Below are 25,579 nucleotides of genomic sequence, written 5' to 3'. Positions count from 1 at the left end.
AAATTGCAGAAGCACTGACTCCTACGACACAACTCAACAGCTGCTTTCATTGAACCTTTTCAGCCTGTTAAATGTCCTCATCATTATCTATTCCCCGAGCTTGTATTGTCACTCAAGGCCTGGACTTTTTTGGCTTCAGCTGGAGTCATCAGGATTTCTTGCCCCAAAGAAAGCCCCTTTTAGAGAAACAGAGGGCACAATACAATTGTTTTCACAGAGTGAGCTGTGTTCCTCATGATGAGTAAACTGACCTTTATACGTCAAGATTCAGGACTCAAGAAACACTTGATTTGTCCCAAGGGGTTGACTTAAAAGGCAAACAAAGAAGTGTACTGTCAGGAGCACCCCTTTTAAAGAATGTTACCATAATTAATCAATCATTACAAAGAAAAAATAACAAGAATAAACTTAATAAAAACATACAAGAAGCACACACATGTGGAATAGATTAGATTTAGAACAGCTGAAATCTCACAGACCTGTGAGAAACAGCAAAGGTAATACCCATTGAATGACCATATGTGTGCTGCCAACTAACACACTTGCACACAGAAGAGGAATGTGAGAAAAAACCTGCAGAACAGAGCAGCTTTTGATGCCTGCACTGTCTGCTGCTGATGAATCATACTCGGGATCACACTGCTGTTCAGGGACGAGATTAACAGTCCTTCACTCGGAGATGAGGAACCACACCTTCATATCTCTGGAGAGAGATCATGATGATTTTTAAGCCAGGAAGTGGAGGAAAGAAAGGAGAGCTGGCTCATCCAGGAAGCAGCTAACCTGACCTTGACCTCCCTTCCTGAGGTTGGTGTTAGTGGTGGGGAGTGTAAAAAACTTGCTGACTTGGTGCCCCATCATCATCCATTAAAATATGCACACACCACCAAACATTGCTTCAGTTATGAAAACAACAGGACCCATACAAAAACACCCAAGTGATCACATTTCTCACAAATACTGACAACAAAATTAAACACCCGCCCGTCGAAAGCAAAGACTGATTTCTCCATAAAGACGGAGAGGAAGCAATTCTTCACTCGGGCTGTGGTCACACGCACTCACACACCCTTTGGATACTTCCTGGAAAGCCTTTGTGAAACAGCTGACCAGACGTGACTTGAGGTTAGGTTTAAAGGCATTCTCTTAGGACTGTTTCACAAAGCCAACTCACAAACGCATGTTAAAAAAAAAAACAAAATATGAGCGTTTTGCCATGTCTTTAAACCATTGTTCCAAGTATGTCACAAGCAAATGAACTTGCTTGCATCATTTATCACGAATTAGGGAAGTGGTATGTCAACGCACACACACTGAAGATTCGTTTCGATTAGTTAGTGTCACATGTTGAGTGGGAATTAAGAGATCTGAAATCACAACTAAGTTGAACTTCCTAAAACTTACAAGTTACAACGATTTACAAAATGTTCTCTCGTGCTTTTTTTCATTCTTACATCTTACCCTTATGTATTTTATTGACCCTTTCTTGAACCCCTTTATCTTTATGCATCCATTTTTCTTTGCTTAGTCTTAGCCCCCTAAAAAAATATCTAAAATCTGTTGCTGAGGAAATGAGTCAGAGGATGTCTCCAACAGTGTCAGTGCTCCTCCTGTTGGCATCAGGGCGTACTACAAAATGTACACACCAACAGGGAGAGAGGAGAGGTACCAAAATAGGTTTTTATTTTAGAACATTGTCAAAACTTCAAAACATTTTTTGCATATAAACCTTTTTAAAACAAGGAGACAAAGTTTAAATTTCACAGATTGTACAAAATATTGACAAAGAAAAATAATCTGTCACTAGCAAACCCCTCTGTTGCATTTTTATTTAAACCCACCACCAAAAGCAAGTGCAGATTGCAGCGTTCAACTGCCACCTGAAGGTCAAGTAAACATGTCGACATACTTCACAAACTAATAGTGTCCACCACTTGTCTTTCCCCACCTGAGTCAATGATGCAGCTGTACAGTTAAGAACAGCACATCCAGGCTCGAAATGAGTCTCATGGGCCAGTTCAAGTGGAAACTTTTAGTTTAGAAGAACTCTGGACCTTCCTGTCTTGGATTCCCCATCATTGTTAAAGGCTTGAATTCTGAAGAGTGGAAGAATTTCTAAACAGAGAGCTGAACAAAATCAGAAAGCTTCAAACAATAAAAACTAGCACCATCTTGCATCTTGTTTGAGCCCAAATATCAACATTCATCTTTAAATAGAATAATGTTATCATCACAAACCTAATCAGAGTTTACTGCTGTAATACATAGCTGTGTTTTGCCTTTAAAATCTTTTATATTTTGTTTAGCAAAAATGTACATTAATTTCTGAATTACGAAACAGCATAAACCCCGACAGAGGCAGGGAGCTTCTGTTTGTCTGGATCATTCCTACTTAGACAAATTGATGTGCTCATAATAATTAAAGTCAGACACCAATTTTAAATAAGTGGTGTGATTAAAAGGCAATGGTGGAATAAAAATGTCACCTAAAATAACTGGAGGAAACACTGACTTCAATTTCATTTTAAAGTTGACTTCAACCTGACATTGACTCAATGTGGTCATTATCCTCAAATTCATTGGCTCTTTTCTTATTCCACATCACAGCTCAACAACTGATTTCATTTTCTTACTTGACTTCCGAAGAGTAAAAGCTCTGTCCAACACCAAGCAGCTGTTCTATTTAAAGAAGTCAATTTCCTGAGAATTTACATTTAGTCACATCTCAATAAGCTGTATAACAGAGTTGGCAGACAAACACAGGCACGACTACTATCATATGAATCAAGCTGATACAAATTTCCACATGCATGGTCCTGATTATCAAAACCAGAAGGATTAAAGCAAACAACATCTTCCAGTGTAACAATCCGTTCACTAACAATTAATCATCTTCAATTCATTCATGATCGTTTATTAGAGAAAAATCTGATTTTCCTTTAGCAGCACTAGTAGCATCACAGTAAATGCCACAACAGATCTTAATGCAGCTTTGCATGTCGTTGTAGTGGCCCCACTCTCACCCACATCTCATGTCACCAAAGTAACATAAGATAAAGTACATGACAATCAGTGTGACTCTACTGTAAGTTACTCATTAGTGCGTAGCGGCAGTTGTCCACTGTCCCAAGTCTTGAGAGTATGTGGTGAGAACTGAAGAAAGTCGGGCCACTTTTTTGTAAGACACCAACATTAAGAGACAGTTTGACAGATCAGTTTTCATATCTTTGATTTTAGTTAGCTGAAACTAAAAGTAGGTGGGCTCCATGTAGTGGACACTGCTGCAACCACATTCATAAAGGTTGTCTGAACAACTGAATTAACCGATCAAAACTATTTCCAAGTTATCCACTGGCAACACTGGAGAGATGGAATGACTGAAGAGCCCTCACGCTGGCTTGTGTTGTCAGAGAAAAGCCAACTTGCGATTAATTTTAAGAGATGACTTACCCCACATGACACACTCACACAAACCATCCTGCTTTTAATTAGTGTTGCGGATCAGATTTCAGTTCAGCTAAAACAGAAATTAATCATCAAAAAATCTGGTTCATTTTCATCACAAATCATTCTTCTTGCATACAACAAACAAAATTAAATGCGGATCCAAAAGCAAAATTTCAACACTGCACTAATTGCAAGCAGGTGTAATTTAGGGCGACACTTGTCACCTTCCCAGGCATAAGCATTTCATATGCTTTTGATTTTTGACTATGGCATCGTTATTTCCTAGAACTTGTCTTTTTCCAAAGAGTTCAAGGTGAAAACATACTTTTCCCTTTTATTTTGTCCTTCCTATCTCTCGTATCACTTGTCTTTCACCTCACCTTTTTCTCCTTTCTTTGCAATTTTGATTCAAGACTGAAGTGTGCTGTTCATCAAATTATCTTGCAAAGCACCTTCAGTTCAGTGCTCTCCACTTATCAGTTTCAAGTCCCCATCAGTTTCTCCTATCCTAAGCAGAGGCACAGCTGTTGATTCTCTGCCCTTAAAGCTATTCTTTATGCAAGTCTGCCTCAACATTGGGCAGGTTAGTGGTGTGCACAGACTTAGGCGGACTGTTGGCTCCCTCTACAAACATGTTTGGTATGTCCTGGCCAAAGTAGATTTTACTGTTACCCGCTATGGCCTGGTACTTCATTAGCTCCAGGTACTCTGGGGTCAACTTCAACTGTAAAGATTTGGGAGAAAGACAGAAGTATGTGAGGATTAAATGTTATTGTGTGGTTGTGTGTATAAGTACAGAGCTGTGCTAGCGCTGTCTTTTTTTTACCCTATTTGCTTCAGCGAACTTGGCAGCAGTGTAAAACTCTGCGTCAGCTTTAGCTCTCTCCCTGGCCAGGAAGGCAGCATCTGAAACAAAGAGTCAAGTGTTGAATAAAACAAATGACACATGAAAAACCAGCTCTCAAGAAGCAACCACATACAGGGGCACAAGAGTCATTTCACAGAAGAAAAACCTTTAAGGTATGCTAACCCTCTATTTCAGAGATCTTCTTCTCCGTCTGTTTCTCCATCACTTTCTGCTGGAATTGGATCTCTGCTACCTGAGCCACTTTCTGAGCCTCTGTGGGAGAAAGAAACAGAACGGTTTTAACAACTGTGTATTAAGTGGAGGCTGAGAAAAAGGTCACACATGAGTGCCTGAAAAAATGAAACTGCCAAAACCGTAAAGATGGTCATGCAAATTGAAACATAGCAAGCTGAATTATGATAAAAACACCACATTTACCAATAATGGCCTTCTTCCTTTCGGTCTCCGCTTCCTTTTCCACCACCTTCTGAGTCTGAGCTGTTATTAACAGACGAGTCTTTTCTGCTTCCCTGAGTGCGCGCACACACGCCCACACAAAAAAAAGGTTGGAGAGGGAAAAAAAAATAAAATATATATATATATATATATAATCTCTTCTGTGTGCTTTTACTTGAAATAAGAGGGTGGTGGCTCACAGGCAATTTTAAATGTTCACAAAGACAGTGCCAAAGAGTGTACAGATTTACAAACTCACATGAGTTCAAAGTTCCTCCTGATAGCCTCAGGGATCTTTGGCTTGGTAACCCGGACTGCCTTCATCATGATGGTGAAACAGTGAGGAGGGTAAGAGAAACAAAATGAGGCTTTGCTCACTTTCAATCTGCAACTGTATTTCACATTGTGGGTGATCCAGAAAACCCAATTTTAGCATCAGGACTACTACAATTACTATGATGATCATACAGTTTCTTCATTCACTCATTCAATAAGTTGTGGGTTTGTCAATAATTTGGATGTGCTACAGCCAACAACAGACTTGAATACCTGTATCGAAAGTCCAGGTGCCATAGCGTTCAGATCTTTCTGCAATGCAGTCTTCAGGTTCTCATCTATAATGTCTGCAAAGACAAAAAATAGCAGCTATTTCACAATATATCCTGGGGACCAAATTTTATGAATATCAGAAATTAATTCACACCACAGATTCCTTCCTATAAATGAAATAGTACTGCCTGTACATGTACTCACCAAACAGTTCAATGTAGACCTCCTGCAGCGTGTGCACACTACAAAACTGGTTCAGTTCGTGGTGAATCTTGTTGAAAATTAGAGTTTTGTCATAATCAGCTGTGTAGTTCCTCACAATGTCCACAACTGCAGACAAAAAAAAATTTAAAGACTTCTTGTAATGCCAAGCAGTTGACAGGGTTCATGTCTCAACACAATGAAGAACCTATGCAAAGATGGTATGATAAAAATTTCATGCCTGCCGAAGGCACCAGCATGTTGACGACCTCTATTCTGTCAAAATAGATCATCACACCACCACTGTGAAGAAGAAAGAATCTGTAAGTACAGAATCCTTTTCATTAAGAACAGTTTTTACAGCTACATCAATAAATTCAGTCTTACCTGGTTCCACAAGGCACATTCTTGATTTCATCAGTTTGGAGAGTAGTCTGGAAGAAGGAAGAAAAAAAGTGTGTGTGTGGGTGTGTGTGTGGGGGGGGGTTATTACTGACTGTGATGGGCTATACTCAATCAAGAAGTTGTTTTTTTGTGGTGCAATGGTGCAATATCTTGCACTGAACTGCAGCCATGGTTGAATGGCATCTGTTTGCATGTGGTAGCTGGCCTATTTATAGATGGCCATATTCTGATTTCCATGTGCAGTAATGTATAGTTGACCCTTACTTGCAACATGCCTCTGTGAGAAGGCAAGTTTCAGGGGGGAGAAGGAAAAGAAAAAAAAAAACAGCTTACCTGCACTGATCTGTAAGTGGTAATGAAGGGCAGCATAATGTGATATCCAGGACCATTAGGAGAAGTCAGCAACGCCCCACCCCTGGAAAAAAAAAATTATTTGGACATTGAACATCTTATTAACGAGTATGTGTAGCTAGTTTAGACACGTGTGGTTATGTTTCTGTCGAATTACTGCTTTCTTCTGTTTAGTCTCCAGGTTCAAGTTATATGCATTGTTATAATGAAGCAAATGACAATTGGCCATTCACATTCAAACAGTATAGATGTGTACTTGCTGTCACTGATGACAGTATTGTAATACCTGTAGTACACAGCGAGGTGCCCTTCCTCTATCTTGTGAATGGAGGAGTGCAACATGATGGCCATCACACCTGCAATTGTTGCAAACACTGCCCCTACGTGCGGCATCGTCATCCTTGCTCACACTCACCTAGAATCAGAGAAAGAAGAATAAACAGTGAAATGAACAGAAAATGAAATGTTGATGCAGCTTAAGTCAGAGCAGCATTACGCCCAAGGTCAAGCCTTCGCTGTTACTGACAGACCAGGACCTCCAATAAATTCCACTAGTGAGAAGAACTTAGCATTCAACTTAGAAACCATTTTAAAGTTTATTCAACTTAATCGTCCTGTTATAGTTTGTGGTGCCATTGGAACACATTGTTCTGTATTAGTGTTCTACATCATTTAGACTCCAATGTCATACTTAATTATTTGATGCAATAGCAAAATTCTCATGGTATACTACTGCAGACATCTTCATAAAGACCTTGATGCTATGAAGGAACTCAACGTTTCTTGCCCTTTCCAGCATTAAAGCGATAGTTTTTCGACAAACTGGTGTGTTTTCCTTTAAGTCTAACATCACAGCGAAGGTAGGCGAGTCAATCTGGTGAAATCTGGCTATATAACACATGTACTGGTTTAAAATGACAAGTGAACCCAACACTATGCCATTCAATGTAAAAAAAAAAAAAAAATGAAACATGCACAGTACAGAGTGAGATTATTGTTGAGGCATTAACCATTTCCAATGTCTAATATACGTGCACGATTAGGTGTTTTATTTACCTGCCTTAGTTTGAAGGTGGGCTCATCAAGACGCCTTGAACGTTACACGGCTAACGCTAACTCGCCATTAGCTTGAAGGATGCTTTGTAATTCGGGGCAAATTCCTCAGAAGACAAAGTGTTTGCGCCACGAATACATTACAGCTATCACACTCGATGTCTAAATCATGTCAAATTTATCTCGACGTGCACATTTAGCAGGTAACGTTAACCCAGCTAGCCGGGTTAGCCAGCCACCCAGTTCTGGTTATCGGGTGGGTCAGTTGTTTTGGGGCTTCATGCTAACGCTAGCTCGCAGGGCAGCGGGAGTAAAAGCCAGTTGACTCACCTTCCTCCGCCGATATGAAACGATCGATGTGTGGACGTCTCTGTCGGTTTTTGCCAAATGCAATGAACAGTAATGTCGAACAGCCCCCGTTTCTGCTCACACCAGCCAGCGACCCATCCCCCTTCACCCCGCCTCCGACAGCTGCCTTCACGGCCGGTCGGAGACATATGACGTTACCGCCGAGTCCAACTAACGTTACCGCCGACGTTACCGCCGAGTCCAACTAAACGAAACGGGAGAACAACTAAATCCTCAAACTAAAATAAAATAAAGTAAAAAAAAAAAAAATATATATATAAAGTAAATACAAATAAATAAAACATAAAAAATAAAATAAATACTACCAATAAATATAAAAATTAAAATTAAAATTAAAAAAATACAAATAAAAAATAAAATAAAAATAAAAAATGCATTGTGACTCTTGATTAAAATGAAGCATTTTCTTTTCATAATCAAACACATAGACATAAAAATGGAAAAAGTAAGGCAGACTGCCACGTGCAGCGCCGTACTTGGATGTGCCTGAAGCTTGGAGCTTGACTTCCCTACGTTTCTCCTACAACTGGGCCTTGATTGTTTGGAGGTTCTAGCAGGGGAGCGCAGCTACTGGTATACCGATGGATGGTCGTCCGCCGGGGGGACCTCGTCCTCTTCCACCGAGCGCGGAGCTTCGGGAGGGACACACATGGAGCGGTGAGGGAGGAAGGGGACACCCGCCTAGCCAGCCAGATCAGCCGAATCAACCCTAGCGATCAATGGGGTGACAGATGTCGCAGCCAGATCGCCCTCACATCCGAAGACGTGGATGGTGGGCGGGATGAATATATACCAGCAAGGGAAAGAACTGCTGTCTAACATGGTGTCGGATTTTTTACACGTCCGCCACAGAGCGCACGGTTCGGCTGCTTTCTTTATTTGACAGCGAGACCAGCGGTGAGATGTTTAAATATTAGGCGATTTAAGGTCGTTCGAGCGTGTAGTTACAGATTTCCCAGGACCTTCAGCGACTCTGTGTCGATCTTCCGCGTTTCTATTGGCCAGAAACAACCAATAGGGCTTCAGGCGTGTCGCTCTTTATTATTTCTAAAGGGAATTTAGGCGTTTTGTCGAGCGAATGCGTCCCGAACGCGGCTGAAATGTGCGCGTATTTCCAGACTGTGTCGCCACTGACAGTTTAAATCGGCGTTATTTGCCGTAACTGTCATTCGTCGTCCGGTTTTCTGCATTCATTCAATGTTTTGTCCAGCAGCCATAGTCTCGGGGTTGGGCGTCTACACGTGACGAAGGGCTGGATCTTATTCATGGCGGCCTGAACAGCACAATCATAAATATCGACGAGTGAAGAAATACACGTGTAAATGTTTTGGTTTTGTAAGGTTTTAATTTTATGCAAAAATCACATCAAATAAAAATAAATAAATTTAAATGTTTTCCAAACCATTTCGTGGCAGATTGTTCAGATCAGGTTCATAACACACAATAGGACACAGCTTGATGTGTTGAAAAGTTTGCAGTGACTAAATGGCCATATTGTTGTGCACTATCTGTTATATTCTATTCAAACGTGTTGACATATTGGTGCTACTGTTTCAGATTAGTTGTTCAAGGCGTTTGAGGAACTACAAGCAAATACAAAGAAAGCTTGGAAACAAACCCCATGACTAAACCCATGACGTGTCCTTACTGAGCATAATACTTCTCAGGAAGTACCAACTTTCAACAGAATAGAAAAATAAATACACCATAGCTCTTTACCCTCAGGTTGTTAGTGCGTTATTAATTCAGTGTCTCAATAACTGCAGATGACTCATAATTCACAATTATGACAAAGTCGAAAAGAGTGCTGATCTTATTGATTGAAGTGTGAAACTGCTTTGCCTGACTGTGGATTTAGTTTGTGCTTAACTTCTAATCTGTATTGTGGAAACTTAAATCAGAAAACAATGTCTGAGTAAAACAGCCACAAATGCAGAATTATCTCACATACAGGATTAATATTGTATAGTTACTCTTCAATTGTTAAACATAACAGACAACACAAATTAAATACAGATCCACCCTGTTGTTATCTAAGACAATGTTATTTAACGTCTTATTAATTGTTGCTTTTGACATAATTCACCCATTTTGCTCTGTTCTTCTTGCTGCAAATTGGGTTTCAGTAGCTCCCAAAAGGAATTTGAACCCTGGGTCTTATAAACAAGCAATTTCCTGCATGTGTGCAGACAGCTGTCTGGTCCACTGTGTGAGTGTAATTATCCTTATACTTCTTATCTCCATTAGTTTAACACATTCAAAGAAAAGACAACCATTTTCTAAAACATTTAAACTGTTTGGACAAATACTAAACACGGTGTTTGTCATACAGTAGTAAAATTTCCTCACATTCCTTCATGCATAGATTGTTAGCAGCAGCATCAACAATATTATCAGTACACAAAATAAATATGTTTTAGTAACAGATTGATATTGTTTTATAATTCAATACAATTTTAAGTTAAAACCTTTATAACATGCCACATCATGCTTCGGAAATCACTGTTGGAGAGCATCATGTGTTTAAATGACAGTATAGAATCACAAAGCTATAACATAGTGTCACTCTGATAAGGCACTTTGTATACAGTATATATTGAGATTACACTGAGATTTTAGTCCCTTCCTATAACTTCTGAGTTTCAGCGTTCACTGCTCCATACTGAGTCCAGCTCCAGTCCTGATCCTGGAGAGAGAATTGACAGATATAGTCACTGTGCCACTCACACATCATTTGCTATCATCTTAAAACTCGATGAACACGATCTTGTAATGATTCAATGCAAAGGTTTATTTTGGGTAAAAACAAAAATAAGATACAATGACACACAATTACCATATACTGTATGTGGTAAGGGATTGCCGTAATTTCCAGACTATGGCGCACACCTGAATATAAGGTGCACCCACTAAATTTAAACAGAAAAACAGTTTTGTACATATATAGGCCGCACTTGTTTATATGCCGCAGATGTCGGAAATATGGGAGGAAATGGCATATGGCAGGAAGAATGTTACACAGAAAGATTTTGCCTTTTTGCCAGATCGATCAACTTTAACTTGAAAGCTGCATCATATGCATTGCTTCGTGTGTTTTCCATGATAAGGGTGTGTGCATGAAGTGCAAAGTAAATGACTGATCTGAAGAATTAATGTGGGTGCGTTTAATTTAATTCAAACTATTTCATTGGTCCACTGTGACCTGTGACGCTAAATGTATTGGTGGCATGAAGCTCGTTGCCCGTAAATATCCATAAATTAGCCGCATCGTTGTTTCAACTGCAGGCTTCAACGCGTGTGAAAAAAGTAGCATCTTATAATCTGGAAATTACGGTAATACTAATTGTAATAATGTTTAATGTTTCAGCATCATTTTCAAATGCATGAACTTGTTTCTTCACACCCATATACTGTACCATGACACTGCACTCCATCTCCTGGGTGGCATCTTGCAGCAGAGAAGTTAGCTGACTAAGATAACGTTGATTTTCATCCAGTAATTGATGAACAGTTTCACTGAAATAGAGAAGAGACTAAGAATTGTCTGTGTGTAGTAGTAGTAGTAGTAGTAGCAGCGAACCTTTATATCCCTGTAGGTTAACTTTTTCTCAGTGAGATTTGCAAAGTATATCAGAGTAGAACAGAATAAACATAAAACATCTATCTAGTCAAAGAAAATATCCATACAATACAATACAATTCAATTAATAGACATGGCAAAATTGTTACAATCACAGACATCAATGGCACTACTAGCATTGTCCGTTGAAGGTGTTTTCATACTTTTTGTTATCTGCAGAATATAATTCTTTTTCCAGTGAGCTGGTATGCTTTAATGTGAATTGACTGACATCTAGTGGCAGATTTGAGGCTTGTGCAGCTAATGGTGCACAGGAAAGATGTAAAATTGCAGTTGGGTTTGAGATCACTTTAAGGTGGGATTTCCACTGTATCTCCAAAACTGCAGCTAATAAGATAATTACAGAGAAACAGCCACATGATGTCCATTCCCTGCTGCCATGACTGTGCGTTGCTTACCTGTCGGTGGGTCGTTGCATGAGTGGCTGTGATGAAGGAATGGTCTGGGCCTAAACAGACAATATGTTAGCTACAGCATTAATTGACATAAACTTTAAACATTGTATCAGGAACCTTTCAGCTCCTCCAACCTGACTATTTGTAATAATTTCTGTTGTGGGATTTTTTTTTATACACTCACACAGGCAATCTTGAGGAGATACCAGAACTCTTTCTGTCGCTTCATTTGCATCTGCATTACTGCTGCTTCTGCAGTTTTTATGTTTTCCAATGCCCTCTCCAACTTTGGGAACAAATCAACGATGCGCTGTTTACACACCAGAATTGTACTAGAGAGAAAGAGATTGAGAAAGAGATTGAGAAAACCACAAATGACACTCAGGACAAACAACTCAGCTATGTTGACCTGTGCATGGTTTGGACTACACTTGTGGATAAAATACCTTAGGTGAGTGTACAGGTCTTTGAGCACTCTGTCTTGGTTCTGAACTGTTTGGAGTATGGTCTTCACCATGTCTGAGCTGTCACTGTAGCCATGTGGAGGGTCAGGGCCTAAATGAACAGATATTTCCCATGACCATGTACGTATTGTTGTTTGACACATTCATGTAAAAACATACTATATGCTAGCCATCTATTCTATTAATCATAGCACTGGGACGCCTAGCATATAGATTTGTTCAATCAATTTTTCTGCATATTTTGAGAACAACCATGTATCTTTTAGCACTGAATTGTATTGACAATAACATGTATGATAAGATTCCCCAGTTATGATTAAAAGCTGTGAATAACTTTATTCAGTGCTGTAACCCTGGAAATGGTTAGGTCTAAGCTTTCATGGTACCAGAAAACCCAGGGTGCCCCAAGCTTTTCATCCTTGAGTGAAAGTTTTTTCCAGACACAACAAATTCCCTCTGGCCATTCCTGATATGCCACATTCATAAGAATGTGAGATCATCATTCTCTTAAACTTTGACATTTGCCCAGAAAATCTGTTAATCTTTGAGTCTAAATCTGATAGATGACATTCAAGAGACTTAAAATGTCATTGCTGAGGTCATGGTGACTGTCAACCCTCAAAGACATCTGTGTCCACTTGAAGGGGATTCACATGCATTCTGGTACATTCATACAGACAAATGGATAATCTGAAAACATCAGCCATGGTTGTTGCTGGCACAGCGTGTTAAAAAAAAATTCAGCTCCTACTATTGAAATCTGAAATGATAGGTACAAACTTTTGCATTTAGCTTTCAATTGCTTGTAGAGCTCAATAGCCTTTTCCTCACTGAAAAAAAAAAGACAAAAAGAAAGTGAACTTTTACATAGTTATTTCAAAGCACGTATTATAGTGTAAATATAACAGATACTGACAGTTGTTCCATTACATCCCCTTGCCTCCTGGCAAATGGACTCCTCTGCAACTCCACAATCTCAGAATGTAGAGCCACTATCTCCTCATCCAGATACCCCACATCTGCAACCTACAGCAGAAACACCCCTGATTACACGCTGTTTTCTTGTTCCAAAAAAAAAAAAAAGTAATAATTTGGCACAGAGTTACTATGGCATTTAAAAACAAACTAACTGTCCCACCTTTGTATACCCATCAGCTTTGTCCTCATTTTCTTGCCAAGTCTTCAACATTTTTTCTGAAGCTTTAGACAAATACAAGACAAATAGTTAAATTCAGAGCTTCGGTGATGGCTTCAAATAACAATATCTTTCAGAGCAGTAGGTTTAAACTAACTCACAGATGCCGGTCTGCCTCTGCTTGGTGTATTGCTCAAGGTCATGCTGGATGCTGGTCTTAAAAAAGGCCAGTTTGGCTCGTAGCTGCTGTGACTGGGAGAACAGAAGGTTCTTGTACCGAGTTAGGTTGGTGTTGTAACGCAGCAGACTCAGCCTGCACAGACACAAAAACAAGATAAGGACATTTTGCTAGAGTGAGTTTATGTATATGAATGTTTATGCACTCACATGGCAGCTTTCTGTCCCTGGTACAATCGAATATAGTCCTCTTTCAGTCCACAGATGTAGCTGACTGCTTCTCCCCACACCTTCCTCAGCGCTGACAGTGGGAGCTGTGTCTTGGTCTCCCTGACTGTGACAACACATTTCATTAAAGATAAATAATTCTGTTTAAATTAAGCTAAAAATCACAATGTAACTATCAATTGAAGCCATAGACAAAGATATAGTCTGTTTATTCATTTTCAAGGCCAAAACAAACCCTCCAGAGAAAAAGCGGCTAGCTGACATGGTTTACCTTTATATATCTTACCTATAAAGTTGACACTGTCTGGCAGGGGTCTGGCAGTCAGTGGTCCAGAGTACTTGGTCAGGCTCTTATCGAACAGGAACACTATGGAGCTGTCCCAGCCTCGCTGAAACAGGGAACGAATGCAGCTTTAGATACTATTTTGGGTGATAGTGGAGGTTTGCTGATTTGTAAAACCAGAAACTTTAGTGGAAATTTACACTGAACTGATTTATTTTTTCCTAGAACAGCCAGAATATTGCAGGGAAACAGACTTATTGCATTAATTCACAGACAATTCATAAACAATTTGTCAGTGATAACAAATCAACTTATTTTCCTCACTTTTTTTCTACTCAAGAGACCCATTGCAAAGTAAATTTCAAACTAACTGCACTGTTGGAATATGAACGTTACCAGATAAAACACTGACAGAACTACCCCAAATTTCAGAACAAAACAATCTGGAAAATCTGCAGATTTAAGAAAAACGTTGTCCGATGAGGTGTATTTACTTTTGGCTGGGACTGATTGACACAAGCCGCTTTTGTTTACGTGTTTCATACCAGTCCATCAGGGAGGCAGTGTGCAGGCGGTCTGCGTGGGTCGAGGGAGATTCCTGTCTCCAGCAGCAGCTCTTGACTCAGTGGGGAAATGCGTGTCTGTGTGTTTGTCTCCAGACGAAGCTGCAGAGAGTGCAAGCTCTCCTCAGCTCCCAAAACCAATGAATGCAGCTGGGCTGATGTCATGTCCAATACATGGATCACCTGGAGAAATCAGAGAAGTTTGCATTGCTTGCTGTCCTCTACTCTAGTGTATAAAATCATGAAAGCACTATATAAAGTGTGCTTTCCCTGAATCTAAAATGAGTCATGGTTTTTGACCTTCATGTTGAGAATATTCTGTAGAGTAGTGTAGCAGTACGGCTTGTTTGTCTCAGGATCCTGCCCTCCACCACGTGTTACAGGGTCCCACAGTAACAACATCTGGAGTAGTGACTCAACTGGCTCCAGCAGCGGCCTTTTAACACACAGCCACGCAAAAAGGTGAGGTGTAAGTTAGAATGAGGTGCAAAGCTTGGCATGAAAAAGTGTTTTTGGCCCTTTACAGATCTGGCATTGGAATTAGTCTCAAGGGATTAGCTCGTAAGTGAAGTTTAGAGCACAGCAATGACACAATAGCAGCATGTTTGAGCTCTTGATCACTCCAGCTACATTTGGAGGTGGACCTGGATGTAGCCAATTTTTTTTTTCTGCATTGTTAACATTACAGATTATATTGTATTAGTTTCAATAGCTTAAACCTTATTTTACCGTAAAGCTATGCACAGTGCATCGAGCCGCTCACCCACTCTTTGCCCTGCTGCTACAGTTATAGTCGCTTTGGTTACAAACAAATATGTTTACATGTTTATTGGCATATAAAGCGGTGAAGCGAGATCAGATTACAAGTGGTTACTCTCAAAACACATATGGAGATCACTCGAATACCAGGTGTGGAACTGACCTAGTTGGAGCTGCCCACTTGAGACACATGTTAATACTGGATCTGAACGTGGCATCTGTCTCTACCTGCTGACATTGTTGGGATATGGGAGATGTGTTGAGAATCTGACTTCTCCATTCATGTCCTCTACTGCCATGATGTCTTTCGGACCTTTATTCTTGACTTTACTTGTCCTACAAATGCAAGAAAATGTGTAACCTAAGAGAACTGCAAACAATGGAAACAAGTCGAAAACTACATCTACAAGAATACATACATTTAGTAACTAACAGGGAACACACAGATATTTTGCAGATTAATAAAATTGCTGGTGCTTACTCACCACTGAACTGGCTGCATATGGTGTAAAAAGGGGCGAAAGCCACAAGTGCATTCAAAGATTACTGTCCCAAAGCTCCAGTAGTCCACAGTTACAGTGTAGGGTTTACTCTCAAACAGCTCTGGAGCCTGGAGCACAAACAGACAGCTTCATTAGGGCTTGATGGTTAATATGTAAATAAAACCAAACAAAAAAAACAAAAACAAACAAACACTACTTGCAGAGCACTGATCCAACACTTACCAGATACTGAAGGGTTCCAACAAAGGACGTACAGAGACTACCCTGATCTAGATCTTTGGCATAACCCAAATCGATGATTTTATGGACAAGCTGTAGGAAAAATAATTTAAGAGACCAGGGCACATGAAGTCATGCCATACATGATGTCATAGATTATACAAGCTTTTGCATGTGCAAAAAGGAATTAGTTCACCTTCCCACCCATTTCCTGCAGAACTATGTTCTCTGGCTTTAGGTCTCTGTGAATGATCTTGTTTTCATGTAGATACTGGATCCCAGAACCTGTTTTTGTAAAATTTCTATTTAATATGCATTACATAATAAAATGTGATAACTGTAAATTTTTATAAAGTAGAATTACCAAGTAACATTACCAATATCACTAAGCAGCGAGAGGACTTCACTCTCCTTCAGACCGCAACAGTTTTCTGGTTTATTCAACACCTAAATGACAAGGTACAGATGTTAATCGGGTTCAAAAACACAATAAACTGATGATGATAATCACATTCTACCAGTATGATACCTTCCGTAGGTCTCCTCTTGAGCAGTACTCCATGGCCAGCAGAGGTAGATCATTTAAAGCAATGGCACTCAACTCTTCTGGTACTTCTCTGGCCTGAACAACATTCATGTGGTTCAGCCTATTAAAAAAAGGTAGCCATACAAAAGGTGTGACAAGAAGAAAATAAATTACTAAACCGAAGATGCTTTTTGAAGACAAGTAGATAACCTTAACTCACTTCTTCATAATCTGGATCTCTCTACTCCAGCGGTCTTTGTTCTTGGAATTCAGCTCCAGGCGGCAAAGTTTCACAGCTATCTTCTCTCCCAGCTCCTGCTCCGAACACAGACAAGAAATAAAAGCAAGCTGAAGAAACATGTGGGTTTCACAGTCCATGTTCTCCTCTGTGTACAAGTGGATAACAGAACTCACAATGTTCTGGTACAGGTAGACGTGCCCAAAACCTCCCATCCCAAGTCTCTCCTTCATCTCCCAGGGGCCCCCAGGCTGGCTCTGTTTCAGTGCAGTCCGGTCCATACTGTGAGGCCTGCTGGAGACACTGGGCAACACAGGTAGTCTGAAAAACAACAAATATCACACTGTCCATTCACTCACTTGATTCATTGCAAGTTATTTAAGCTGTCCTTAAACAACAGTAGGAGAAATGGCGCCATTGCTAGTAGTTAAGTAATTTATTTTTATTGATGAGACAGTTTATATGTTTCACTCGGTCTGCAGTATATTAACTGCTTTCAGCATTCACATTTTTAGTTTTTTTTAACACTTCAGTGTTGTATAGACGTTTGTCACGTTGCTGAATGCAACTTGTTGCTGCAGTGACCTGAACCTTGACGTCTCTGGATAATCGGTGCCCTGTTCAACAACCCAAAGACAGCCTGACAATGTACACAAAAGGTCAGCTCAGAGAAACATCTCACTCCAAACACACGTTTCACTCACCTGATAATGGCCTTTAGGTGTCACGCCATTGTTGTTTCAGAGTTAGCTAAACGTGTTGTCTACGACCTGTTTTCTTGTTTGGGGGGGTTGAGGAAGAAGCCTGAGCGGTGGAGCTGACACTTTCGCCCCTTAAGGTCCATAAAACGCAGCTTTAAAGTGTCTCTTTGTGTTGTGTTTTAGTTTTATTGCCGGCCTTTAATCGGAGCTGGGTCTCTTTCGGAAAAGTGAAACTACATGCTGACAAGCGGGCGGCGCTTGTGCGCATGCGCGTTGGGCAGCAGCGTACCGGACGGAGTCTCTGCAGGACCAAACGCTCCCTCTGCGGAGGATTTCCCTCCCATCCGCATCCAGACCACCGCAACGACGCTGCTGCACTGATGGACGACATGTAGAACAGGACTGTGGAGTGAGTATTTCCTCATTTTACCAAAACAAACAAGCAAAGATACAAACTTTCACAATGCCTCGATTTGTCCACCACATGGCGCCATACGCACGGTTTCTGTTGCATCCTGAAGTCGTGGCAGGACAGTAGTTTCTTTTTGTGTTTTATGAAGTTAACCCCACTGATGGAAAACCTCCAGTGCACTCACTTAAATTTATTTTATTTTTTGGGCACTTACCATACAGCGATACAAAACCATGAAATTGAATATGCCTGGCAAGAAAATCATGAATCTCATATCCAACGAATGCATCAATAAAAATTTTACACAAACCAACTGACAATAATTATAATCAACCAAAAAAATCTTCAAACAGAGTTTCAAGAAGCATTCGTAATACTCCTCAAGTTAATCCTTTAAAAAAAAGTAAGAGGGCGGTTAAAGTGTGTCCTATTTTGCACACAACTTCTAAAATTCATAACTCTGAATTATGGAGATAGTAATTTTTTGTGGTTTAAACTTCAATATGATGGCAGATAGGCTAAAAAAAAAGTTCGTGAGGTATATTCTAATTTTATATCAAAGTTCATAAAAAAAAAAAAAAAAACAAAAACCAAAACTGCAGTTGAATCATATTCTGGTTTTTGGCTTCTCATGTTCTCCTTCCCCAATTCTTTGGGTTGATGTCATTATTCGTTTCCACATTTCCATTTTCAAAAGAAATACAGAAGCTGATGTTAGAAATAAAGAAGACAATTATAGTTTATATTTTTATTTTAAGACAGCACACTTGGACCGTGGTAGCTCATGAATCAACTCAAACGTGTGGTCTGAAGATTTTGTCCCCTTTCAGAATCAGAATCAGAAATCAGAAATAAGTCATTGTTCCCCAGAGGCAAATTTTGCAATTGGTCTTTCCTTCTTCATTTTATTTGTACATAGAATTATTACACAGAGTTGAGTAAAATAAAAAGAGTCAAATACGCGCCTTTTGAACCATTACAACAATTCAGTGGGTAACAAGTGTCTAGACCAAGCTGGGGCAGATGATTTCAGACATGTGATTTCAATTACCACTACCCCGTGTTTCCCAATATTTGGTCATTTTTGTGTAGTTCTTCTTTTGGTAAAACACCTGTATGGGACATAAAATAGACTCTAATATGAGACAGCTACTGAAGTCACCAAATGAATGATTTAATACGTGTTGCTCAGTTGCTTCATTCTTACTGACTGACATCATTCATTGTTGCTCAAAGCTTTTGTGTCTGCAGATTCTTGTATGTAATTTTGGTCTATTGTCAGGAAATATGAGAATTATTAACCAGCTAATATTTTTGTTGCATTCACAAGAAATCCCCATGAAATTCAAAACAATACCCATTCTGGGGATGTTATGCCTACTTACATTGGGCATTGGAAGATTTCTTGTTTTGAAGTATAAAAAAGCAAATATGGAGTGGTAAGATTTTATGGGCTCAATGGAGTATAGGTTTTTATAAAAGCTTTAATGGTTTACAGTAATTCAGCTCTGAATAAAAGTGGTATAAATGTAGTTGGTATCATCTGCAAATGGTGTTTGGGTTTAGACCAGAATAAAACGAATTTTAATCATTCAGGCAAGCCCAAACTAAGGAATTTGCCCCGATTTAATATATGAAGGTTTAGAGCCGATTTTACTTATGTATGCAATTGCACCTCTTATTCTTACTTCTGCAATAAGATAAAGATAAAAACAGATGTTAACTTTTAAGGGAATCTGCCCACCGTTGAGTGGGATCAGCACTTTTGAAACTATAGACCATAAAAATATTAAATGTCACTAATGTTACTTTCATGGATAATTTGTGACAATATGATTGTGGTTTAAGCGGGGTTGGTTGTGTGGAGGTGGAGGAGGTGTGTGTGTGTGTGTTTGTGTGTGTGTGTGTGTGTGTGTGGTGGGGGGGGTAGTGTGTCACAGGACGTGACAAGTTTTGTGTGCAACAATTCTCATATCTCCATTTGGGTGTAAGTCATGTTTTCAATTTCTTCTCATAAGCTCCTCCCACTTATATGTTTTTAAAAGTGAGGTAGTGTTGGCAAGATCAGAACTGCAACAGCACAAAAGCTAACAGCACGAGTGAGTCCTCCCATCACACAGGTGCATATCAGACGCTACAGAGAGGAGTCCCTTCCCTTCAGCTGGAAGAGATAACAGACAAAAGAGCTTCTCCAGATTTACAAAGTTGGACATAAAGGTAAAACAAATCTCTTACAATGTTTCTTTAGACTGTGACAATGAGAAAAATGTATGCAGACGTTTAACTCTGTTACTTATCATGCTTTCAACAATGGATTAAATATGTTTGAATACAAAACAGTTACAAAATGAAAGTGTTAAAGTTTGGCTTGTTTGGGGTTTTTTTGGAGGGGGGGTACAAATTTGGCATTGCATATTGAATTTGTCATCATCAAGTTGACACTGTGTTAAATAATATCTAGATTTTGTGTTGTGTGTTTTTCAAATGTGACGTAATGGTGTGCACATGCTGCACATGCTGCGCACAGATAAAAATTATGTGTACAGTACAGATTGCCTACAGTGAGCGTGCTTCTCTGATATTAAAACTCCTCTGACACAGCTTTTTTCTTAAATACAATCAGCAGAGATGTAACATTGTGTAACCTGAAGACAGGCACCACTCAAACCCAGAAAAAGAGACCGCGTGTCTCTTCAGCAGTCACAAATGTGTTTGTCCTGTCATGAACTTAAAGATAAACTCCATATAAGGGAAGATGAGCTTTGAATGCATTGGCCTTATGCTCCTTGTTGTGTTTTTTTTTTCAGTCTATTCCCAGACAGAAATAGTTCCAATAAAGAGAAGTGAGACGAGAAGATGAATCACTTCATCATCCTTGCCATCCTTGCAGCATTCGGTGCAGACATGGTGAGAAACGATCAGAGGAAGTAAATTCAGACGGTTTTTATTAACCTGTATGAGTAAGTTTATTCTTGTTCTTTTCAGGCTTTTTCAAAAAGAAGGTCACTTAAACACCGTGATGCTGATGAAGGTCAGTCAACTGTCCAGGTGACTTTTCACAGTCACACTTTTTTATCAGATAAAATTAATGATCCCCTTTATCCTTGCATTGTTATCTTTAGAGATGTGTATGTCTGGAGATGGGAGCAGTTACAGAGGACATGTTTCCACATCTGCATACGGCCACCGCTGTCTCAGGTGGAGCAAAATTAAAGCACTGCAGGAAGTTGGCCGTCATAATTACTGCAGGTATGCTTTAATACACCTGAATGGGATTTCCATATGTTAGGGACATGTGCCACATGTTTAATACTGTGCCACTTTAACAACAGGAATCCTGACCAGAGCTTAATGCCGTGGTGCGTTGTTCGAAGAGGCAGGAAGATTGTGAGAGAATTCTGCAGTATTCCTAAATGTAAGAGTCCAACTGGGACTTAAAAAAAATCCCTGAAATAGCTTTTGTTTAATTGGACTTTTTCTAATAATCTTTTTCTTCTGCTTTCATGCAGGCACCACACCAACAACAAAACCTATGCCAGCTGTTGATAATGGTAGGCTTGTGGTTTAAATGGAAATGTTTTGCCGTTTTTGTTTTTTTTTTTTCAGTCATAGCTTGGTCATCAGCATTCACTGATTTTCGCTTTGTGTCCCTGCAGAGCGTACGTGTGGCGAGAGGTCCGAGCGGAGGATGAACAAAGTTGTGGGTGGATCTTTCACAGCCATAGAGTCGCACCCATGGGTGGCTGCTATCTATTACCAAGGCCGTTTCCTTTGTGGTGGCTCTCTCATTTCACCTTGTTGGGTTCTCACAGCTGCACACTGCTTCGCTGACATGTGAGAAGAACACACACCAAGAAAGCACAACAGACTATAATTTCCTCTGTTGCACTTCTCATACAAATAATTCATCTTAACATGTTTGCTTACTATTATGTGTGTGTATTTTGTTTAGTGAGCAGTTTGATGTCCAGAGTGTTTCTGTTTACTTGGGGAAGACTGCCATCAATGAGACAGATGCTGACAGGGAGCAGCACTTCAATGCAGAAAAAATTATCACCCACGAAAAATATCACTCATCCGGCTTTGACAATGACATAGGTGAGCAAAAGCATCACTTTGTGTATGCTTTATGGGTGAGAAGAAAAAAAAAACAGAAACTCTGTGTTTAGGACTCAAAGTTTGTCTTCGTGTTTTAGCACTGTTGATGCTTAGAAGCCAAAATGGAGGCTGTGCTGTGAAGTCAGCGTCTACTCGCACAGTGTGTCTTCCGCCATCTGACACTCAGCTTCCTGCAGGATTTCAATGCAGTGTTGCCGGATTTGGGAAGGAGAGCTTTGGTAAATATTGCCTAACTACTTACCTTTAGACTGATGGCTGATCCCTCAGTGATTCTCATACCTGGCACTCTGTTGTCTACAGGGGCATGGCATTTCTCAAAGTATTTGAAACAAGCCAATGTGAAGCTGCTCTCCAAGACTGACTGTACAAAAGAGTTGAGCTATCAAAATCTCGTCACCGAAAATATGATATGTGCAGGGAGCCCTGACTGGACCAGTGATGCCTGTGAGGTAAGCAAATAAACCAGCGTATGAACATGTGTGCATAGGGAAAAGTCCTGGTCAGGGCTTAAAACAAAAAAAGAAGCAAATGAAGAACTGGGCTTGAGAGAAGTTGCAGTTTCACATCCAGATACACATGTGAAAGTACTCGTGTTTTTAAACCTATGCAACCTTTGGCAGCGTTAAAGTCAACGTGAGGGGTATTTCTTCCTCTTCTTGAAAATCTGTGGCATGAACTTAAAGTTTACAGGAACTTGTCACTCAAAATATTTAATGACTGTGTTTTTTTTTGTACATGTAAAACATACTGATAAAAAATTGATAAATAAAAACATAAAAGTAAACAAATGTAAACACATTTAGTGACAGTATACAAATGAGTTTTTAAAACCAACACGCTGCGTCCTTTCCTCACAGGGTGACTCTGGGGGCCCACTGGTGTGTGAAGTGTCAGGCCGGATGTTCCTGTTTGGTGTGGTGAGCTGGGGTGACAAGTGCGCCATGATGAATAAACCAGGCGTTTACACACGTGTCACCAACTACAACAAATGGATTGCAGAACAGACAGGGCTCAAAAAATATACAACAGGACAAATGTATCCCACAAAATGAAGCTCTTGCATAAAGAATTTCCTGACCTGACCTGCTGTAAATTGCATATTTAACTAAGCACATCCATACAAGAAACAAGCTGTTAAAAAGATATTTATCTATCTATATTTATTATCTTTAATTTTGTAAGAATTTCCTAATCTTGCTGTTGCATATATTTTTTTCTGATAATAAATTATTTCTATCGTATGTTGGTTGGTTTTCACTGTCCAAGGAGCACAAACACGTGAAAGCATACACAGCTGTGTGATATACAAGATAAAAAAAACTAAAACAAACATGAAATCAAGGAACATGGATGAATAAATATTGCCACTGATGCAAAAATTAAGAAATCTAACACAACTGACTCTCATTTGTCTGCACTCAGTTATTAAGAGTTTGAAATGGCCCTCATTGTAAGGGGACCTATACTAAACACTGGGGGGCACTGGTGTGTATAAATTATTTAAAAGCGGTTGATTTACCATATTTTAGATAATATAAGTGTATAAGTGTTTTATTGTAAACAATGCGAACATGCAAACAAAACCTTAAGTACCGCTTGCCAAAAGTCAAAACTATCTTTTAAATTGGTTTCATTTTAACTGTATAGCAGAGTGGACATTAGCCCCTCTGGGGGGAGGAAACTCTCTCGGCTGCCAGAGGAGCTGCTCTAGGTCGGCCCGCACCGGCTACAGAGGGGCGGCTAGCTACATTAGCATAAGCTGGGCTAGCTAAGGTGGAGCCGCGACTCTAACTCACTAATTCTCGCCTCCATTTCTGCCGTCACCCTGAATCTATGACAAGAAGTACTATCATGAAGGGAGGCAGAGGAGGAACTAGACATGGAGCACACAGGAGAGGAGAGAGAGTGGAGACAGAGAGCTAGAAGACATTGCTAATCGCTTAGTAAGATTAGCGGAGCGACAGTTTAGGGAATGAGAAAAGAAGTTGAATTCTTAGCTCAGTATAAGTTTGATAACAGTTTACTGTCTTTTCATCAACACGAGGTAACACACAACACAACCAGCAGTGACCGGTGCGTTAACCGATTTGGTTCCCCCCAAATTCCTGTTCCCCTTTACGCTGATTTACAGCTGAGTCGTGCGTAGTTGCTAAGTTACCGTGCGTAATTAAAGAAGAACTGCGCTCACACGGGCGCTCCGCCCGTTTCCAAATGAGAGGTAAGTAATAGTTACGTTATACGTCAAAAATAATGTCATCAGTTCGTCAGTCGAGCATGCTAACCAGTAAGCTAACCAGTTAGCTAGCAGTCCATTTCGAAGCGACTAACTAGTGTATGTGATCTGGCAGTGCGGTTTACTTAACGAAGGCTACTCTCGCACAGCTATGCTAGCTGGCATCCATTTACACAAAGATTGACAATGAATGGCCGAACAAATGCATTCTCAATTTATTTTTCATATAATAAATAACATACCAGTAACCTACACATTGGCTTGTTCCATTGGGCTTTCCGTACACCCAGATGTGTTTCTATTTGCAGTTCTTTTTTTAATTACGCACTGTAACTTAGCAACTACGCACGACTCAGCAGTAAATCAGCGTAAAGGGGAACAGGAATTTGGGGGGAACCAAATCGGTTGACACACCCGGACCTCCACAGACCTCCACAGACCGGACCCCCGCCCTGTTGTGTGAATGGTGCATGTAAGTGATTTTCCCTCAGGATAAAAAAGTATATATGTCATATTTAAAACGTCAACGTAATATATGAACTGGGTTGTAAATGAAAAATACAGACGGAGGCTGCTGATCTACCAGCACGGTGGCGTAGCGGTTAGTGCTGTGGCTCCACAATAAGAAGATTGCGGGTTCAGGTCATGTCTAGGTTAATTGTCCTTAGTGTGAATGGACTGGGCTACAGCACATAGATGGTAGATGGGTGGATTGTGATATGTGAGTCTGATCAGAGACTGAACCAGAGTCCAGACCCCTCCACGGTGACCAGACCAGACCTGTGGATCCCTCCACAGAGATTTAGAGTCTAGAGAATGGACCAGGGCCCTCTGCAGACCAGAGACTTCCACAGACCGGATCGCTCTGCAGCGGACATGAGACAAGTGAATGACCAGACCAATTTTTGAGTCATGAATGAATCACTCATTTCTATGCAGAGAATATGCGGCAGAAAGACCCATTCGTGAACAAATCTGAGCCTGTGGCGTGCATCTGTGGACCAGGGAAAAAAGAACGTATCACCCGCTGAGATGACTTGCTACTCCCGCGTCATACAAAAGATGACTTCAAACTGAACAAATTGTTCACAAACCTCCCTATTTGCAATAAATCAGTGCAAATGCATAAACAACGGACACACAGAGATCCAAGATTGATTGTGGTGTAAGTACACTTTGTTGCACCGAGCAACCACAATCCAGCTGGTCATCACGTCATTATTGAGAGTATATATCAGAACGTCCCTGAGAAAACCTGCTGCAATGTTTTCTGTCAAAGTCTGTTTGGACAGGTCCACGTACACAG

At 40.1% G+C, this 25,579-nt stretch overlaps 3 protein-coding genes across 4 annotated transcripts; 1 reads left to right on the top strand and 2 right to left on the bottom strand.

Annotated features, from left to right (window-relative positions):
• Positions 1 to 1,656: 1,656 nt before the first annotated feature.
• Positions 1,657 to 7,779, bottom strand: erlin1 (ER lipid raft associated 1). The gene is made up of 12 exons (XM_029520367.1): positions 7,640 to 7,779; positions 6,543 to 6,671; positions 6,239 to 6,320; positions 5,888 to 5,934; positions 5,742 to 5,803; positions 5,504 to 5,629; positions 5,300 to 5,373; positions 5,010 to 5,068; positions 4,733 to 4,824; positions 4,478 to 4,567; positions 4,274 to 4,353; positions 1,657 to 4,171 (listed from the first exon to the last, which is right to left on the bottom strand). Exons 2-12 carry the CDS (start codon positions 6,653 to 6,655, stop codon positions 3,995 to 3,997), a joined length of 1,002 nt encoding a protein of 333 aa, XP_029376227.1. The 5' UTR covers positions 6,656 to 6,671; positions 7,640 to 7,779; the 3' UTR covers positions 1,657 to 3,994.
• Positions 7,780 to 9,009: 1,230 nt separating this feature from the next.
• LOC115054982 (inhibitor of nuclear factor kappa-B kinase subunit alpha-like) lies at positions 9,010 to 17,756 on the bottom strand. Of its 2 annotated transcripts, none has more exons than XM_029520322.1 (22): positions 17,513 to 17,756; positions 16,985 to 17,129; positions 16,791 to 16,885; positions 16,574 to 16,691; positions 16,422 to 16,491; positions 16,241 to 16,329; positions 16,048 to 16,137; positions 15,808 to 15,932; positions 15,551 to 15,658; positions 14,864 to 14,999; positions 14,546 to 14,746; positions 14,004 to 14,106; positions 13,700 to 13,823; positions 13,474 to 13,625; positions 13,316 to 13,377; positions 13,094 to 13,203; positions 12,958 to 13,007; positions 12,160 to 12,268; positions 11,898 to 12,045; positions 11,717 to 11,766; positions 11,095 to 11,194; positions 9,010 to 10,364 (listed from the first exon to the last, which is right to left on the bottom strand). In XM_029520322.1, the coding sequence occupies exons 2-22, from the start codon at positions 17,087 to 17,089 to the stop codon at positions 10,305 to 10,307; spliced, it is 2,205 nt and encodes a 734-aa protein (XP_029376182.1). In that variant the 5' UTR covers positions 17,090 to 17,129; positions 17,513 to 17,756; the 3' UTR covers positions 9,010 to 10,304. The 2 variants fall into 2 exon arrangements, with proteins under 2 accessions (XP_029376182.1, XP_029376184.1); XM_029520324.1 differs by having other exon boundaries at positions 16,985 to 17,111.
• On the top strand, positions 17,393 to 23,271 carry LOC115054997 (tissue-type plasminogen activator-like). The gene is made up of 13 exons (XM_029520357.1): positions 17,393 to 17,467; positions 17,693 to 17,918; positions 19,967 to 20,138; positions 20,729 to 20,828; positions 20,907 to 20,952; positions 21,044 to 21,170; positions 21,254 to 21,336; positions 21,431 to 21,472; positions 21,578 to 21,755; positions 21,874 to 22,019; positions 22,118 to 22,258; positions 22,341 to 22,489; positions 22,898 to 23,271. The coding sequence occupies exons 4-13, from the start codon at positions 20,778 to 20,780 to the stop codon at positions 23,090 to 23,092; spliced, it is 1,158 nt and encodes a 385-aa protein (XP_029376217.1). The 5' UTR covers positions 17,393 to 17,467; positions 17,693 to 17,918; positions 19,967 to 20,138; positions 20,729 to 20,777; the 3' UTR covers positions 23,093 to 23,271.
• The last annotated feature ends 2,308 nt before the right edge of the window (positions 23,272 to 25,579 follow it).

The sequence above is a fragment of the Echeneis naucrates genome, chromosome 15 (genome assembly GCF_900963305.1).
Source record: "Echeneis naucrates chromosome 15, fEcheNa1.1, whole genome shotgun sequence".
Taxonomy (NCBI): domain Eukaryota; kingdom Metazoa; phylum Chordata; class Actinopteri; order Carangiformes; family Echeneidae; genus Echeneis; species Echeneis naucrates.
Note: the sequence above shows the minus strand (reverse complement) of the source record. Positions and strands in the feature narration are given on the sequence as shown.